General features: G+C 39.2%; 1 protein-coding gene across 1 annotated transcript in view; it reads left to right on the top strand.

The window, feature by feature from the left end:
• SUCLG2 (succinate-CoA ligase GDP-forming subunit beta) overlaps nt 1-18,215 on the top strand; it is a 237,892-nt gene that overhangs the window by 126,037 nt on the left and 93,640 nt on the right. The window contains exons 5-8 of the mRNA XM_060766395.2: nt 3,373-3,525; nt 5,481-5,570; nt 12,704-12,800; nt 18,013-18,174. Coding sequence (XP_060622378.1) covers nt 3,373-3,525; nt 5,481-5,570; nt 12,704-12,800; nt 18,013-18,174 — 502 coding nt within the window. The remainder of the gene's footprint in view (nt 1-3,372; nt 3,526-5,480; nt 5,571-12,703; nt 12,801-18,012; nt 18,175-18,215) is intronic.

The following is an 18,215-nucleotide window of genomic DNA, read 5'->3' as shown; positions in this document are numbered from 1 at the left end:
TCTTCATAAAAAAAGGTTTCTATTTCCCTCTTTCCTTTTTGCTTGTGTTTTTATGTTCTAGACAGTTGCCTACAATTTGATTTCTCAAATTAGGGTTTATATACATAAGTGTATTCAAACAGAGATGGATATGAAATTGAGAATTGCTTGAATTTGAAAGCAGCGCTTCTTCTTTTACCTGCATGCAGTTTTGCAGAATTCGGCACTCAAATACTTGACAGTCCACACTATGTTACATCTCTATATGGCATATGTCTGGGTCTCCATATGTTTGGAGTGAGTTATCATCACAGTACAGCATCAGGGAAGAGGAGCTTTGGACAAACCATTACTATAGTATGGGTGAAGACCTATAGACCCTATACTGTAGATGAAGGTGTAATTGAATGCTGGATGATCCATCCATGATCCAGCACAACTGAATCCTTTGGAAATCACCTTAAACACGAAGTATAATAGGGGGAAAATATCTACAATGGAAGCAGACCGAAGCAGGGACCTTTTATCTTAGGTTTAACCTATAAAACACCGTAATGCATAACTGTGACTTTTTCATATTTAACATAAAAAGAAATAATAAAAAGATAGTCACTCCTTTCTCCATGTAGGTTGTCACCTGAATATTTATAACTCCTGAATACATATTTTGTTAGCTCTTGACTTCACCTGGCACATCCAGAGATTGTGATATAGACAAAATTATGTAAGGAATCAGCCCAAACAAAAAAGATGTATGATCGTAGATAGACATAAATATCCAATACAGTAAAGAAAACTGCAAGGAAAAATAAATATAAGCAGTAGTCTGTACAATGCATGATTGAAATAAGATCTGTTTTGCTAGAGGAATAAAAGGTCTTTGGAATTCACCAGTGAGTTTCAGAAGAACTAAATTAGAAGAACTCAGAATTCCATTTGTAATACAGTGCCTGCCATTTATACAATTTGTTCAGATTTGAAGTCCAGTTTTTAAAATAGCGTTGGATTGGTTTTGGACGCTTTTTTAAAGGAAGGAAGGAAGCAAGCAAAGAGGAAAGAAGTCTAGATGGAAAGAACAAGATGCACACAAAATAGATAGCAGGATTGGGTCAAAGCCCAGAAAGCTTTGCTGAAAACTCCATTTGGTGTTCAAAGAGCAGTGCCAATATTCAGTACTTCCTCCCAAAGAAAAGTGGCCTCTTCTTTTATCCATTAAAAGCAAGTTCAGCATTAAGTAACAGTGTGATATTTCCCAATGAGCCAGTTGGAATACAAAATACATATTTTGTAGATATAATCATCAGCTAATAAAAATATGTATTATGGAAAGCCGTCTCATGTCAATAGAAAAGATTTTAAGGATTAAAGGATAAGGGAGATATTAGGGCCCTAAATCACCGATTTGTCCCAGAAAGAGTAGACTTATTGAATTTGTTGCACTTATGGGTTTAGTCAAGAGGTTATTCTAATTGAGAAATATAGTTGCCTTTAAAAAGTAAAGGTAAAGGTTTCCCCTTGACATTAAATCTAGTTGTGCCCGACCCTGGGGTTGTGCTCATCTCCATTTCTAAGCCGAAGATCTGGCATTGTCCCTAGCCTCCTCCAAGGTTATGTGGCTGGCATGACTGCATGGAGCGCTGTTTACCTTCCCATTGAGGTGGTACCTATTGATCTACTCATATTCACATGTTTTTTAAACTGCTAGGTTGACAGGGGCTAACAGCAGGAGCTCACCCCGCTCCCCGGATTTAAACCGCCAATTTCAGCAGCTCAGCCGTTTAACCCACTGTGCCACTTGGGGGGCCCAGTTGCCTTTAAAGATATAATTGACACCTACAGTGAAGCTATGACTAAAGCCAACTTAACTCAACAAAAATTTAGTATAGGAGTCTAAACATGGTAGTAAGTACTGACTAGAATAAACCCATTGAACGAATGTTATTTCTATAAGTGTTGATTTTGTTGTTGTGTGCCTTGAAGACATTTGCCATTCAATAACTGTTTGTAAAGTAAATCTGTTTGGATCTAGCAGTTAGATTTAGGCCTGGGATTTGACCACTCCTCCATTTCCTTTTTTATGTTATTTATTAGATCTATACTCTACTTTTCTATTAGCAGTTTTGAGCTGTTTTAAAAAGAAAGTACAGTTATAATCAGAAATTATTTATAAATTCAAAATTTTAATTGTTTTGGAAGAAAGCCATCTTGCGTCCCTTTCTGAAAGAATGCCTGCATATAAATAACCAAACAAGTTTGACTACAATCAAATATTTTTACTAAAAGCCGCAAAATCCAACAACTAACAACAACAAAAAACCTCATGAATTTCCTCTAAAGGCTGAAAGAACAAAGTGTAGATGACAATGGAATTTCTGGTGGGTCCATCTAATGCAGTTATCCATTCAATGATGGATCACTAATGGCAGAACAGGAGTTTCCAGTGTCCCACAGGACACCCCCCTCCAGGTACAGCATCTCCAGAATCAACTCTTTACAGCAAGAAGTCCTCTTGAGGTAGCATTTGGGTGTTACAAAGAATAAGAGATGGGAAGGGAAGAGAACATTACAAAAGTTCCGCTACTGAAGCACTGGATTTACCCCATTGTTCATGCTAGTTTTCCGTTGTCATCTTATTCCGAATTACTGTGGTTGTTCTGTCTATGGCATTTGATGAGACTCATTTCACTGTCATGCCATTATACAGATGCATAATGTGCTGCTGGAATGATTGATTTGTGCAGCTTTTTGAGCTGACTTGCATTAAAAGTAGTATTAGAAGTAGCAGGTGATACAAGCTTTTATTGGAGTGGAGCAGGAATTGTGTCATGTTTCTTTGTAAGCACCTAAGCTGCTCAACCCAACCTGTCTCACACAGGTGACCCATCTTCAGAACAATAAAAAGATATTAACATAATGCAATAATATCCTTTTCCTCCATTTTTTATCAATTGCAGAAAAAGTCAAACCTGGCTTTTAATTTCTTTTTTATTTTTATTCCTTTTGTTGAAAACATTTCTTAAAGGATCAAGGTAGGTGTAATATTGCTGAATCTGTGGATGTTTCACTTGTGAATCTGTGGATCTTTAGTTTGTAGATGTTTCTTGCCACACTCCTTTCTGCCTTATGGTCCATTTCCATGCTTTTAAGAAAAATGAAATGGAAAGGAACTATGTGATACTCATGTCCAAATAAAGTAATTGATTTCTTTCACGATTAAAGGAATCAGCGAAGGACTGAAGAGTGAGTTAAACTCTATTTATTACAGTGCAATGTGTTCTCGCTGAATAACTGTCACTTCCTAGTTTAGGAGCCTGTGTAATTCCAACACAGCCAATAAAATACTGTCTCCATTGGATAGTGTGAATAATACATTACTAAATGGTACCTTTGCAGGTTATGGTGGCAGAGGCACTAAATATTTCCAGAGAAACCTATTTTGCAATATTAATGGATCGAGCTTGCAATGGACCTGTTCTGGTTGGCAGTCCGGCAGGTGGGGTTGACATAGAAGAAGTGGCAGCTACAAGCCCAGAGCTCATCTTCAAGGTAAAACTCAAAATTTGGATAGAAAGTTTAAAACAAAATGTATTCCTTTTCAGAGCTTGTCAGTTTGTTTTTAGTTCCCCTAAAAACTTACCAGAAACTCTGATGGTTGTACACCTAAACAGAGTAACTTGTCCAAGCTCTGTGCTGGCCTTCATTTGATTAGTTATTCCTGCATGGCAGAAGGAGACGGGATGGCCCTTGTGGTCTCTTCCAACTCTATGGATTCTTTGATTGTATAAAGGGAGGTGGCTTCCTTCTAACATCTACACAAGCTATTCTAAATATTACTCTCATAAGCAAGTGTACTGTATTTGGGTTGTTGTGAGCTTTCCAGGCTGTATGGCCATGTCCCAGAAGCATTCTCTCCTGACATTTCACCAGACAGGAGTTTTTTCTCCCACCTTGAACATTCCGCAGATATATGAGCCCCATTTTCCTAGTTTCCAACAGATCACACAGCCTCTGAGGACGCCTGCCATAGATGCGGGCGAAATGTCAGGAGATAATTCTTCCAGAACATAGCCATACAGCCAGAAAACTCAAAACAACGCAGTGATTCTGGCCATGAAAGCCTTTGACAATATATTGCAGTTATGTTTAGTGAATTTACTCCCAGGTAAGTAGCCATAGGATGGAAGCACCTTTCTTTTAACACGTTAGAGCTATTTATTTATTTATTTCAAATTTTTCTAGCCCGCCCTTCTCACCCCCCCCCCCCCAGGGGGGTTGACTCAGGGCAACTAATTACCCTATACACTCTAGAAATTTTAGTCAAAAGATCAACTCCAAAAAACTGGGTCAATTTATGCATTGGTCAGAATGAGTACTGTAGTTCAACTTTGATCAATAAAGGAACCACCCCCTGAGTAGCTAAAAGCATGCATTTCGCTTGGCCTTGGAGAACCTGAAAGAACCATCAAACCCTTTGAGTTTCTCTATTGCACCACCACTTTTGGCCTTTTTGAATGCCTGGCCAGCAGAGGTGGATAGGGGCCACATGACCCCTGATGGAGTGCTGGTGCTTTTTTGCTCTCTGCAGAATGATTTTTGACTTATCCATGGGTCATAGCAAAATCCATAATTTTGGCCCCAAAAGCTGACTTATATGGTGGTATAATTAACAGAATCAGGTGACAAAGCTTTTCATAAATGCTAGGATGTAAATAGAACATGGGATGTTGACATTCCAAAACACATCAAGAAATCTGACAGACTATTAATCTTAATTTCTATGTAAAAAGATGGGAACACTGAAATGTGAAGTCTTCTACCTTCTGTCCGACGTGGTATAGTCCGGAATAAGCAGTAACACCTGATTCCCTGGGACTGTGAATTATTCATTTATTTCCCAGCTAATAAAAATGCCCCACTTCTTGAACAATACGAAAAAGATTTACTTACTGTAAACGAACTATTGCTTTTTCAATGTACGGTTATGTTACAATACTGATAAACAATCTACTGTGTTATGCCATCTAATAATAGCTACTGTATTTACAGTATGAGAGTGAGCGTATCTTTCTACTTACATATACATTCGAAACATACACTTGTTGGGAGATGCATGGGCACCATTGGTTCGGCTCCTTGCCAAATCGAGTCATAAAAATTAACAGACTAAGTATTCATCAACGCCATCTGTACAGTAATTAAAAGTGAAAACTGGTGTCAGATTGTCTTGTCAGCATGCCACCCTGAAGAATTACATAGTTTTGGAGGGACTCTTTTTAGCATGGATAGCGTAGTAATTATAACATACCCTATAGGCAGAGGCTATAGCCTCAGTCTCAGCATTTGGGCAACTTGCCCTATTTTAATTACTAATTTGCAAATATATATTGAGCCTCCCTTGTCTCTGTTCTGTTTTTCTTGCATTTTCCTTCTTAAAGTTATAAATCTGTTTTAGCACTGGCTATCTTAGTGCTCATTTTGTTATTTTTGTTTTTTTGTAACAGGAAGAAATAGATATTTTCCAAGGTGTAAAAGATACACAAGCTCTACGGTTGGCAGAAAATTTAGGATTCAAGGGTCCTCTACAACAGCAGGTAATTTTCACAGAATAAGACATGCTGGTGTTCAGGTTTTCTAAGGAACATTGTACTGCACACCAGAGCGGTGTCAAAGCATCTTCATGCCTCTAACCTAGAATATCAATGCGGGAAATCAGGGACCTCAGACCAATTCTTAAAATATTGGTTGGGGCAAATACTGACAGGCAGTTCATTACGATTTTTGAAAACTTGTATATTTCTTTTTACAAAACAGTAAAGCGCAGTACGCAGTGAATACAGGTTGAGCATTCCTTATCCAGAATTTCAAAACCCCAAATACTCCCAAATCCAAAATTGTTTGTATGGGTAACTGATGCCTTTCCTTTCTGGTAGCTCAATGTAGGCAAATTTTGTTTCATGCACAAAATTATTAAAAAATACTGTGTGTAGATTTACCTTCAGGGTATGTACATAATGTGTATATGAAACATTAAAATGTATTTAGTCTTGAGTCCCACCTCGGAGATATCTCTTTGTGTACATACAAGTATCTCAACATCAGAAAAAAATCAAAACATGGAACATTTCTGGTCCTGAGCAGGGTTTCTTAAACTTTTTGCACGATTGACTCCTTTTCACCAAAGATCTTTTTACACAGCCCTGGGTGTATAGATATACAAAATAGCCATCAACAAAATCAGCATTTTCAACGCTTCTAAAAAGAGGTGGGCACGTTTTCCTTTCTTATGAGTATAGCTGAATCATTTGCTGCATGTAGTTGCCACCTGATTCATATAAGCAGCCACTAGGTGGCAAGGTAGCAAATTCAGTTAGGGAACTCCAAATGGGGTCATGATCCAGTTTAAAAAGCTAGGCAGTGTTTCTCAACCTTTTCTTCACCACAGACCCCCTTTTAAATACCTTTGGTGGCCGCAGATCCTCAAGACTTAACTTAAGATTTAAGGCACGAGACTAAGTCAAATAATTGTTTCAATTTTCTAATGTAGGGCCTTCAAATTAAGAAAGAAGGGGATATAAGTTAATCTGTTAATGCACATACTCCTGTTATATTTTATTTGTTATGATTCCATATAAATTAAAAATAATAGTTAATAATTTAATAATAGTAGTAGCGATAGCAGAAAAGTAATAGCATGAATAGACAATAGTAATGGCAACAGTAATATCAATAACTATAATAAGAGCAACAGTAATATCAATACCTATAACAATAATCATGACCTACTACGACTGGTACTAATAATAATAACCACTATAGTAACAACAACAACAACAACAACAACTTTTCTTTCAAATTGCCCATTTTTGGAGTATTCACTCAGATTAAACTGCAAAAAAATCATAATATTTCTTAAATATTTCACGGACCCCCTGTGATGTCATTTTGGCCCTACAGGGGTCCCCAGACCCAAGCCTGGGAACCACTGCTCTAGAACATTTCAGATAAAGGATATTCAATCTGTACCAATAATGTCACCAGCTAAAGCAATTAATTAGATTGCTATGCTCTGCGGTGGTGGTTGCAGTGTGAAGGGGTGGGTGTGTTGTTTTGTGATGTATGTTTGAGAAAGCAATTAATTTCATTGTACAATGTACAATGACAGTGAATATATTCTATTTTATCAAGACAGGGACACAATAAAAATGAAATACAAAAATGCGAAAGCATAACATTGATATAAAAAGGAAAAACATGACAATATAAAAGAGCATATTAGGCAAATGCAAAGATGATTATAAACCAGAATATATCTGGCTCAACTACATATAGATTCCTGAACCTGGGGGACTGAATATATAATTGAAGGCCTCAACTCCTCAGTTCCCCCTCCCATTTCAGGAGCCTTCCTAGAAGTATGATACACAATACCAGAAATTTCATATCAAGACATAATTCTTCGATCTTCTGGATGTGGTAGGGCAAAGCTTATATATTTTCTAATGTTTCTGTAAGCATCTTACACTTGCTTGTCTTTCCAAAAGCCTATTTGAGAATTTTTCCTAATCTACAACCAAGAAACCAAACAACCTCCTTCTCCCTGTGTAGTTAAAGGGACAGGGGTCTAGGGGGAAAGGACAGTTTTGGCTGTGTCTACCCTGTAGAATTAATTCACTATAAAACACTTAACTATCAGGGCCTGTGCTATGGAATCATGCGAGTTGTAGTTTTACAAGATCTTTAGCCTTCTCTGCCAAAGAATGTTAGTGCCTCACTAAACTATAAATCTGTTGATCCCATAGTATTGAGCCATGGCAGCTAAAACAGTGACAAACAGCATTAATTCTACAGTGTAAATGCATCCCTCTCACCTATTACTTAGATGCTGAATTCTACATTAAAATGTCCGTTGATTACCATTTTATTGCCGCCACTGTAGTATTGTGTTGTTGCAGGTTTTAAAACTGCAATAGCTAATAGCTCTTGAATAAATTGAATAGTTATTAAATGCACTACTAACTTAATGTAACTTTGTTCTTCATTTTTCCTATTTTTGAAATTATTTTTAAAGAAAAGCAAAGGTTTCCAGTTCTGATTGTGTTTTTAAAGCTCCCACCGTCTTGATATATACATTTTGTTCTTCTCAGATTTGTCCTCAGAGTTTTGAGCTAGGGCAAGAAATTACAAACCATCAAGTCTGCACAGATTCATTTTGCAACTAGTTTCTACTTTTACTGCTCTGGGAAGGAGAGATGATAAATTGTTTTTGTCCAGATTTCCCCATATCATCAAAATGCCACTTTTGTAAAACCTTTGAATTTTTAATATACCACTTCTAATTAATTTCCATCCCAACTGTGCAATTAACAAATGCATAATCATTAAGATGATTAACATCCATTTGAAGATTTAGCAGTTTCTTTAATGAGAGAGAATTATTATTAAATCTTTCTAGCTTTGCATGTCCTAATACTTAATTATTAGCACAATGCATGAACTGCTTAACTAAACAACAGCTAAGACATTTCTTCCCATGTGCTGTTTGACTTTGCAATGTGATTTACTGGAGCATCGAACCATAATGGCTACATCAGTGTAATCAAACGTCTGTTTAATGTAGTCTTGTCATAATCATTTATATTCTTCAATTGGTAGGTTCCAGAAAGAAACTCTTAGTAAAACAATGTAAATCTAACGGCTCACATACCATGTGATAGATTGAGTCCTGCTTGGTGACTTCTTAGTTGTTTGTGAGATTTTTCTCTAAAGTTATATTTATGTTATTGAAAGTGTTTCCAATATTAATGGGGAGAATTGTATTTTAAACTTGCTCCATAGAAACAACTTGATTTGATGCCATGCGTGACGAAGAAATGTTTGCTCATTCAAATATCCAGCATTGATTTTTGTCCTGCTACTTACCTCAAATTGCTAATTCAGATTAGAATTAGATCCATTGCTAAAGGGCTTTTCTTACTGTTCCACGTGCATTTCTAAATGCATACAATTTCTTATGTCAGTGGGAACTATCAAACCCATCTGTAGTGGATATAAATAATATCTGTTGTTTAAAAAGGGCTGATGTTAGCAGCTGATATCTCACAGAGCCTGCTTCCTTGGACTTCACTCTCCTGTTAGCAGGGAAAGTCTGAGAGTTGGAAGTCCATAAAAGCACATTTTCAAGCTCTGCAACCAGTCTATTAACCATGTCTCTTTTCTCCAACCCCTATACCAAAAGGCTGACATAGGGCTTATCTACACTGACCATTTAATGTGGATTGAAAGCAGCTTGACAGTGTAGTGGTTAGACAATGCAAACTAAAAGCATGCAACTTTAAAACTGGGATAACAAAGTCAGAGAATACTCTGAAAAACAATTATTAATTTACAGCAGCATGCTCTAATACAGGTATGGGCAAACTTCAGCCCTCCAGGTGTTTTGGACTTCAATTCCCACAATTCCTAACAACCGGAGGGCTCCTGGAGGGCCAAGGTTTGCCCACGTCTGCTCTAGTACCCCATAATCCACATCACATGATGAAATCAACTCTGCACAATGCTAGTAGCTATTTGGATGCCCAGAGTTCTTTCCTGATCCATACATGTGCATCTGGTGAGAGGCCTGGGGGGAAAAAACTGCTTACAGTGGGTTCTGGAACTGGTTTGAGGCCAACATCTGTAGCACATATAAGCACCATTCGAACCTTGAACTAGTTTCAAGGCTTGTAATAAAGTCATCCGCATGCAAAAGCCTCTTTTTTCTATGCTGGTTTCACACTGATCTCAGTGATCAGTGTAGATAAGTCCTAAGACTGTCATTTTACTTTCACACAATGATATCACTTATTCAAATATTGCCCAGTATGTGGTTCAGCTGATTCTTTCAGAGACCTGTATTTGCCTCAAAGATTTTAGCCCGTCCATTAGTTCATTTTTACTAATGTCTAAAATACATATATTGAAATATACAGAACTGAAATTAGCACCAATACTAAACATTCTTAGTTTAAAATTGACTGGATAGGCCTACCTGAACACTCCCAATGTCCTCATAATTACCTTGTGAGTTTAATTGGAGAGATGGTGATACACCCATCTGATGAAATTTATTTCAGAGAGGACTGGAATGTTGGAGAAGTGTTGGGGAAGTGGAAGGAGGAATCTGCTAAGCTTTGTGACTCCATAGGTGCATCTACACTAGGCATGGACAAACTTTTTTGCCCCGTGGTCAAGACAGGAGGGAGGGTGGCATGGACCTGGGAGGGGTGTGGTGGAGTCTGGAGGGGGAGCGCTGGGCTTGAGGGGTGCGGTTGGGCCAGGAGGGCTAGGGCCGGGGGGGGGGGGGGTTATCCTCAGGCTGGCCTTTCAGTATAAGGATGGGACTGCTTGCCCCATTCATTTGCCAAGACAAAGGCAAGACAAGCGGCGATTGAGAACGCTGCAGAGTCATCTCTGCCACTGCCTGGCTTCCTGGGGCTGTCCTCTTCGCCTATGAATCACCTCCGAGATTAAGATTGACTGGGGAGGTCCTGCTCTCAGTCCCACCTTCCTCACAAACACATCTGGTGGGGACAAGGGACAGGGCCTCAGTGGTGGCCCCTCAGCTATGGAACTTCCTCCCCAACGACATTAGATCAGCCCTCTCCCTCCTAGCCTTCAGAAGGAAAGTAAAAAAATTGGCTTTGGGATCAGGCTTTCGTTGAATAATTCAGTGACATAACAGATTTGGAATATGTGCAATGACTATGGGATGCCTTTGGACTACGATTATGAATGGCATGATTTCTATTGAATGTAATGTTTTTCATTGCTTTAAATGCTTAACATGTATTAATTTTAATTTAATTTTAATGTTGATGTTGCTGGAATTGTATGTGTTTTAAGGCATTGAATAATTGCCTATAAGTAAGCCACCTTCAGTACCCTTTGGGATAGAGAAAGGCGGGGTATAAATAGGGCAAAATAAATAAATAAAGACGGTGCTGCATGCCCTGTCCTTGTGCCTGGAAGAGGGGGATAAGGACCAAAGCCACCTTGGCAATCACCTGCCTCCTCCCCTGGGCTGTGATTTTATCTGCATCAGGGCAGAGCCTCGCTCCGTTCTCGCATCCGGGAGAAGGATGAGGCAGGCAGCAGTCGAAAGGGCTAAATAACCCACTCAGCTGTCGCCTGCCTCCTCCCCTGGGCTGTGCTTCTCTCAGCATCAGGACAGAGTCACTTGTCTCATCTTTATGTCAGGAAGAGGGCCCTAACAGCACTCCAGAGGACTCCCAGCAGCAATGTTCCTTTGGTCCTTTTAGCATAAAGTCACCACATCCTTATGCCCAAAGAAAGGGGAGAATTAGGAAGGTCTGATGTAAGTGCCCAGAGGGTCATATCCATTCCATGGGGCTTAGTTTGCCCATTCTTGATCTGCACTGTAGAACTGATGCAGTTTGAAACTACTTAAACAGCTACAGTTCTATGCTATGGAATCCTAGGCTTCGTAATTGGCGGGCCGCAATCACTCTTTGGCAGGGAGTGCTAAAGACTGTGTAAAACCACAGCTCCCATGATTTCATAGTATTGAGCCATGATGTTTGCCTTTGAATTGTTTCTGATTATGGTGACCCTAAAGCCAACTTGTTGCAGGGTTTTCTAGGCAACATTTGCTTCAAGTGGGATTTGCTATGGCATTTCTATAAGACTGAGAAAGTATAAGTTGTTCAAGTTCACCCAGTGGATTTCTATGGCTGAATCGTGGTTTGCCACTTTCCTGGGCCAAGTTAAAAATGATTCCACTATACTTGGCTTTGGGATTAATATAAATAATTCTCATTTTTTCCAGTCTGATTTTTGTCTGGTTTTGTCTAGTCTGCTTGTAGTTAAGTTTTGATCATAAGTGCAGCTCTTCCCGTCTTATGTTTAACTTTAATGATTTATGCACTGAATATTTATTGTTTTTAGAATTTGTGTATTTTATATATTAAACAGTTTTAATTTGTTTTCTGATGTATTCCCACCCAATCATAAACTGACTATAAATCTCTTAAATAAGTAAGAACTGACCTTCCCTTTTTGCTTAAAAAAACAAATCAGTACATTAGTTACTAAGGAAAAATTAATTTTGGTCATGGATCATTGAAACTTAAAGCAAAACAAATAAGAGCCAAGTTGCGAGAACAAATAACCCAATTTTTCAACTGTTGTTTCTGCAGTGAAAATCACATTTTTATGTAGGTAGGGCGGGTTTATGTATATTCCAAACGAATTCAGCAAGTAATCTGCATTTGTCAGCTGCATATTGCTTCACAGTTTCTGAATTTAGTCTCATTAAGGTAATCACTTTAACTTCAATATCAGCATAATGTATTCATTATGAACTCTCAAACTTGGTTCATTGTGCTTAAATTAAATTTGTTTGAATTAATGATGGTGCACTTTCTTATTGCAAAGCTTTTTTCTGTACAGTGCAAAGAGTGGGCATTTATGCAGGGTTTGATTGTTTGGAAGCAGTAGTCAATATTCGTTTGGCTGAGAGATAGGCTACCAATTTAAAAATAATCTAAAGTACTTCCATCTGATAAGAGAATGTTAACCATTTAACCCCTCATAGTTGCTGTCAACAGTAATGCAGAAAATATAAGCATTTGTAATGTTTTAATTTAGGATAATTATCTTCCTCTCTCACTGTGTCATTCCCCTTGATTTCCTTTTGTGTAATTACGCACTACATTTTCAACTTTAGGCTGCAGATCAAATTAAGAAGCTGTACAATCTTTTCTTGAAAATTGATGCCACTCAAGTAGAAGTGAATCCCTTCGGCGAGACTCCAGAAGGACAGGGTATGTACAAAAGAAAACGATAAAATTATTTCTATTCCTCTATCAGAAAATGAGGATTCCTAAATCAGATCATAAGTGTAGGGGCTCAATGTGATATCCTGACATTAATGCATTTTTTTGAGAAACTGCAAGTCGCTTCTGGTGTGAGAGAATAGCCATCTGCAAGGACGTTGCTCAGGGGATGCCGGGATGTTTTGATGTTTTACCATCCTTGTGGGATGCTTCTCACATGTCCCCACATGGGGAGTGGAGCTGACAGAGTGAGGTCATCCGCGCTCTCCCTGGATTCAAACCTCCGACCTGTCGGTCTTCAGTCCTGCCAGCACAAGGGTTTAACCCACTGTGCCACCAGGAGAAATTAATGCATTGACAAGAAAGGATGACACAATATTGTAACCAGCTAGAGGATGGGTAAATCTGGCCAAAAAGCAGGAGTTTAAGTTATAATGCTGTTTTGCAGTTACAATTATTTGTGTGCCAAAACAGGAAGTGGGATGGAGTGATGTACGAAGATACTTGTGAAATTGTTTTGGGATAAGACAATTCAGAGATTGTGTGGGTTGACGGCAGGATCTGCTGTGGGAGAAAGGTACTATTTTGTACTATCCCTGCTGGGCCTCCTTTGGCTTTAGATCAACTTTAACTGGCACTGCAGATTTGGTCCTCCCCAGTGTACCAAAATATCAAAACAAAGAATGCATTGCAAGGATAGAGTGACTGAATAAGAAGATGCAGGCTGGAAGAAGTTTGAGAAAGTAAAGGGAGAAGAGGGTATAAAAAGACAGGATCATGGTGGGCACGAGTAAGCTTTTGCTTTTTGCCCTGCTGTAAAGTGGGCAAGTCTTGTTTTGGCCAAATCAATAAAGAGCTTTGATGCATTAGTCTTTCACCTGGACACTCAGTTAAGGCAAAGGGTTCAGGGCTTATGCTGGGCTAATTGGTACCCTTTGACAACAAATGTAAAATTGGGTTGCTGTGAAATTTTCGGGCTGTATGGCCATGTTTCAGTAGCATTTTGTCTCGACGTTTCGCCTGCATCTATGGCTGGCATCCTCAGAGGTTTGCTCAGAGGTCTGTTGGAAACAAGGAAGTGGGGTGTATATTTATATATATGGAATGTCCAGGGTGGGAAAAGGAGCTCTTGTCTGTTTGAAGCAAGGGCAAATGTTGAAATTAACCAGTTTGATTAGCATTGATTAGCCTTGCAGCTGCAAAGTCTGGCTGTTGTTGCCTGGGGGCATCTTGGCACTTGATTGTTTGCTCTCTAGACTTCTCCTGTTTCTGAGTGGTGTTCTTTATTTACTATCTTAATTCTGGTGTTTTTTTTTAATATTGGTAACCAGATTTTGTTAATTTTCATGGTTCCCTCCTTTCTGTTGAAGATGCCAGCCACAGATGCAGGCAAAACATCAGGAGAAAATGCTGCTAGAACATGGCCATAGAGCCTGGAAACCACACAACACACCAAAATCTCCCGTATCTCCTACAATGTAAAATTGTGTGTTCCTTGCTACAAAGCATTGTTTACCTTGAATAATATTGCCTTTATAACTATTGGTATGAGGCCTGTGTAGGTAGAACCCTTGAGTTATTGAGTGAATTTTTCAGCTGTAGGCTGAAAAAAGGTACCCATCACATACCCTCTGGGTGAGCAAGTAAGGGAGTCCACTTGTGTACTTGCCCTCCTTTCACTCTCCCATCTCATCCCACCTGAGCAAGTGAGGAGCACACACATGTGCCTTCCCTCCCCATGCTCACAATTTCCCATTCACTTCACCTGCCCACTTAAGCAAGCACGTGTTAGAGGGAACACACATACACACCTTTCATCTATCTTTGTGCCCCATCCCATCCTCTTCCACTTTATCCACTCACACATGTAAGATGAAGGAAGGAATCAGCCACTCCACCAGTGTGATTTCCTCCCAATAACCAAGGAGTTGTTGACTAATCAAGGAGTTGTTGACCAAATGACTAATCCTGACTTAAATGTACACGGCTTAATCTGCTCAGGGATTTTTCAAAGCCACAAAAGTCGTCTATGGACCAAGAAACCATGGCATACACTCTCAACGTTCATCAGATGGATCCAAACTTCTGAAGACAAAAATTCAATTGCACTACGTTGGAAAGAACACTACCAAAGCCTCCTGAATTGCAGCGCCAATGTGGTTGACGAGGTTCTTTCACAAATCCCGCAACAACAAACCAGGGATAGAAAAAGTGTGGGTGACCAAGAAAATCCCAGCAGATTTCAAGGATGCCACTATCATCACCCTCTTCAAAAAAGAGAAAACAGTGTGCAGCTGCCACTCCAAAAAGGTCGCCATTGACACTGAAATACAACACTGAGTGAGGCATTTTTCTGAATGAAGCACAGAGTGTTTGAGAACCAGGACATCTGTAGGGATAACAAAGTGCTTGTTTACAAAGCTATTATCCTCCCAACCCTGCTATATGTCTGTGAAACATGGACTGTCTACAGACGTCACATGCAACTCCTGGAACGATTCCATCAGCGTTGCCTCTGAAAAATCCTGCAAATCACTTAGGAAGACAAGCAGACAAATGTCAGCATGCTGGAAGAAGCAAAGACCACCAGCATTGAAGCGATGGTCCTCTACCCTCAACTCCACTGGACCGGCCACGTTGTCCGTATGTCCAATCTCCGTCTCCCAAAGCAGATACTCTACTCCGAACTCAAGAATGGTAAACGGATTATTGGAAGACAGGAAAAGAGATTTAAAGATGAGCTCAAAGCCAACCTTAAAAACTGTGACATCCACACCGAGAACTGGGAAGCCCTGGCCCTTGAGTGTTCTAGTTGGAGGTCAGCTGTGACCAGAGTGCTGTAGAATTTAAAGAGGCATGAATGGAGGGTGAAAGAGAGGAAAGCGCATCAAGCCAACCCCGACCGGGACCGCCTTCCATCTGGAAACCGATGCCCTCACTGCTGGAGAACATGCAGGTCAAGAATAGGGCTCCACAGTCACATACGTACCCACCGCCAGAACACCACAGTTGGGGGACAATCTTACTCAGACAACAAGGGATCACCTTAGTAAGTAATCCTGACTTAAATGTACACAGCTTAATCTGGACACATATGTTTTCAAATATTCTATTAAAAATCGTTTGTGTCAGCAACAAATAATCCACGAATAGTTAAGTCAAAAGGCTTGACCTGCAAATGTGTAGAATCTTTGAGGCTTCAGAGTATCGTCTTTGGTTACTTAATTATTCTCTTTCAAGCCACAGACCTTTGGCTGTACAGTCAAGATGTATTTACTTTTGCCTTAAGGATCTATTCCTTTGGACACTGAAATAAAGTATAATAAAGAAACTTTTTAAAAAGGGAGACAAAATACATAAATATAATTCATTTACAATAATGCATGACTATAATTTAGAGACTGAATTATAGCCACGATCAAGTATGTATTGTTTTATTACTATTATGTACACTACTGAAATTCAACTGAGTTATGGGAGATATGATTAATGATCAATATTTATAAAAGTTGCTTTAGAGTAGGAATAGCTTCATCTCCCTCTCCTCCAAAAAAACATTCCTATGGGATTTGAGGTAGATTTTCAACACTAGTAACTGCATGAGGAAGAAGGAAATAGCATATATGAATATTCACATTGTGCCTTATTTTCTAATACTAACTGCATATGGGATAATTCAAGTTTCTAGTTCCTAAATGCCCAGGCTATAATCTCCACCACTCATAAACTGCAGCTAGCATGGTTAGTGGCCAATGGTGATGGAAGCTTTAGCCAGAAACATCTGCAAAGCTTATTATGTTGTGTGCCTTCAAGTTGTTTCTGACTTATAGAAATACTAAACCAAGCCTATCACAAGACTTTCTTGGAGGAAAAAATTCAGAACGACGTTATGATTGCCTTCCTCTGTGGCTGAGTATGACTTGCCCTATGCCACGCAGTGATTTTCTGTGGTTAAGTGGACATTTTAATTCTGATCTTCTAAAGACCTTGCCCACCACTCAACCCACTACATCACACTGGCTTCTATCTGGAAAGTGTCCTTCTCCCAAACAATTTGTTGTAATAACTACAGAGTTTTGCAGAAGATACTGATACGAGTACAAGTTGCAGTTTCAATCAACTGTTTTCATTTTTATACAACAATACACTGGGTGATCTTCTATTTTTGACAGTGATAGAAGGTCAACAAGTATGTTGTTGACAAGGAACTTAACCTGAGTCAAGGGATTTTTATGTGCAGTTGTTGGTTGCACATGACTCAAAGTATGCAAACATGGATGGTCATACATATTTGCATCTCTGTTTCAAGACTCTGGGTGTCCGTGGTGGCGCAGCAGGTTAAACCGCTAAGCTACAAAACTTATCGGCAGGTAGCAGTTTGAATCCACAGACAGGGTGAGCTCCTGTTGTTAGCCCCAGCTTCTGCCAGCCTATCAGTTCAAAACATGCAATAGGTACCGCTTCTGCAGAAAGGTAATGGCACTCCATGCAGTCATGCCAACCACATGACCTTGGAGGCATCTACGGACAATGCCGGGTCTACAGCTTACAAATGGAGATGAGCACCACCCCCCAGAGTCGGGCACAACTAAACTTAATGTCAAAGGGGAACCTTTACCTTTACCTTTACCTTCAGGACTCTGCCAGAAGATAATATGGTCTGTTTATTCAACTTCTTGTTTCAAGATCCCTAGCCATAAATAAATTTCCTCTGAATTTTGTAAAATAAGGTAGTTTTACTACATTATGCATGTCGAATATATATAAGTAGTCACTTATGGACTATATTCATGTAAATGAAATGAAAGCAATGACTGTTAGATAGTTATAATTGAACACAGTCTGTTGAATGTAGTTGCATTGCTATGTTGACAACATTTGTTGAAGCAGAATGAATTTTTTTTTCTGTTGAGGGTCTATTTTCTGTGTTTGGTTTGTACAGCTCTTTGAGGTCTGATACCCCCCTAGTTAAAGACACTATTAGGCCTACAGCAAATTGAGTATTCATGTGTGTTTTTCTGTGTTGCCTTAGGCCTACTTTTGTATAATTCAGTAGATGTGAGAAGACTTGTATTGATTACAGAGATTTCAGGAATCTGTACTCTCAATATTGACATACTGCTGCAAAATTATGAATTTCAGATTGGAAACAGACCCCTCAGTAACAGTTAACATGTTGATTTTTTTCCTTTTTATTTAGTTGTGTGCTTTGATGCCAAGATAAACTTTGATGACAATGCAGAGTTCAGGCAAAAGGAGATATTTGCCATGGATGACAAATCTGAAAATGAGCCTATTGAAAATGAAGCTGCCCTCTATGACTTGAAGTACATAGGCCTGGATGGGAACATTGCCTGTTTTGGTGAGCAAAATATTGTAGCACTTTACATGACTGGAATAGAT

This window comes from Anolis sagrei, chromosome 2, assembly GCF_037176765.1.
Source record: "Anolis sagrei isolate rAnoSag1 chromosome 2, rAnoSag1.mat, whole genome shotgun sequence".
NCBI classification, from domain to species: domain Eukaryota; kingdom Metazoa; phylum Chordata; class Lepidosauria; order Squamata; family Dactyloidae; genus Anolis; species Anolis sagrei.
The sequence above is the reverse complement of the archived record's forward strand: the minus strand, read 5'-3'. Positions and strand labels throughout refer to the sequence as shown.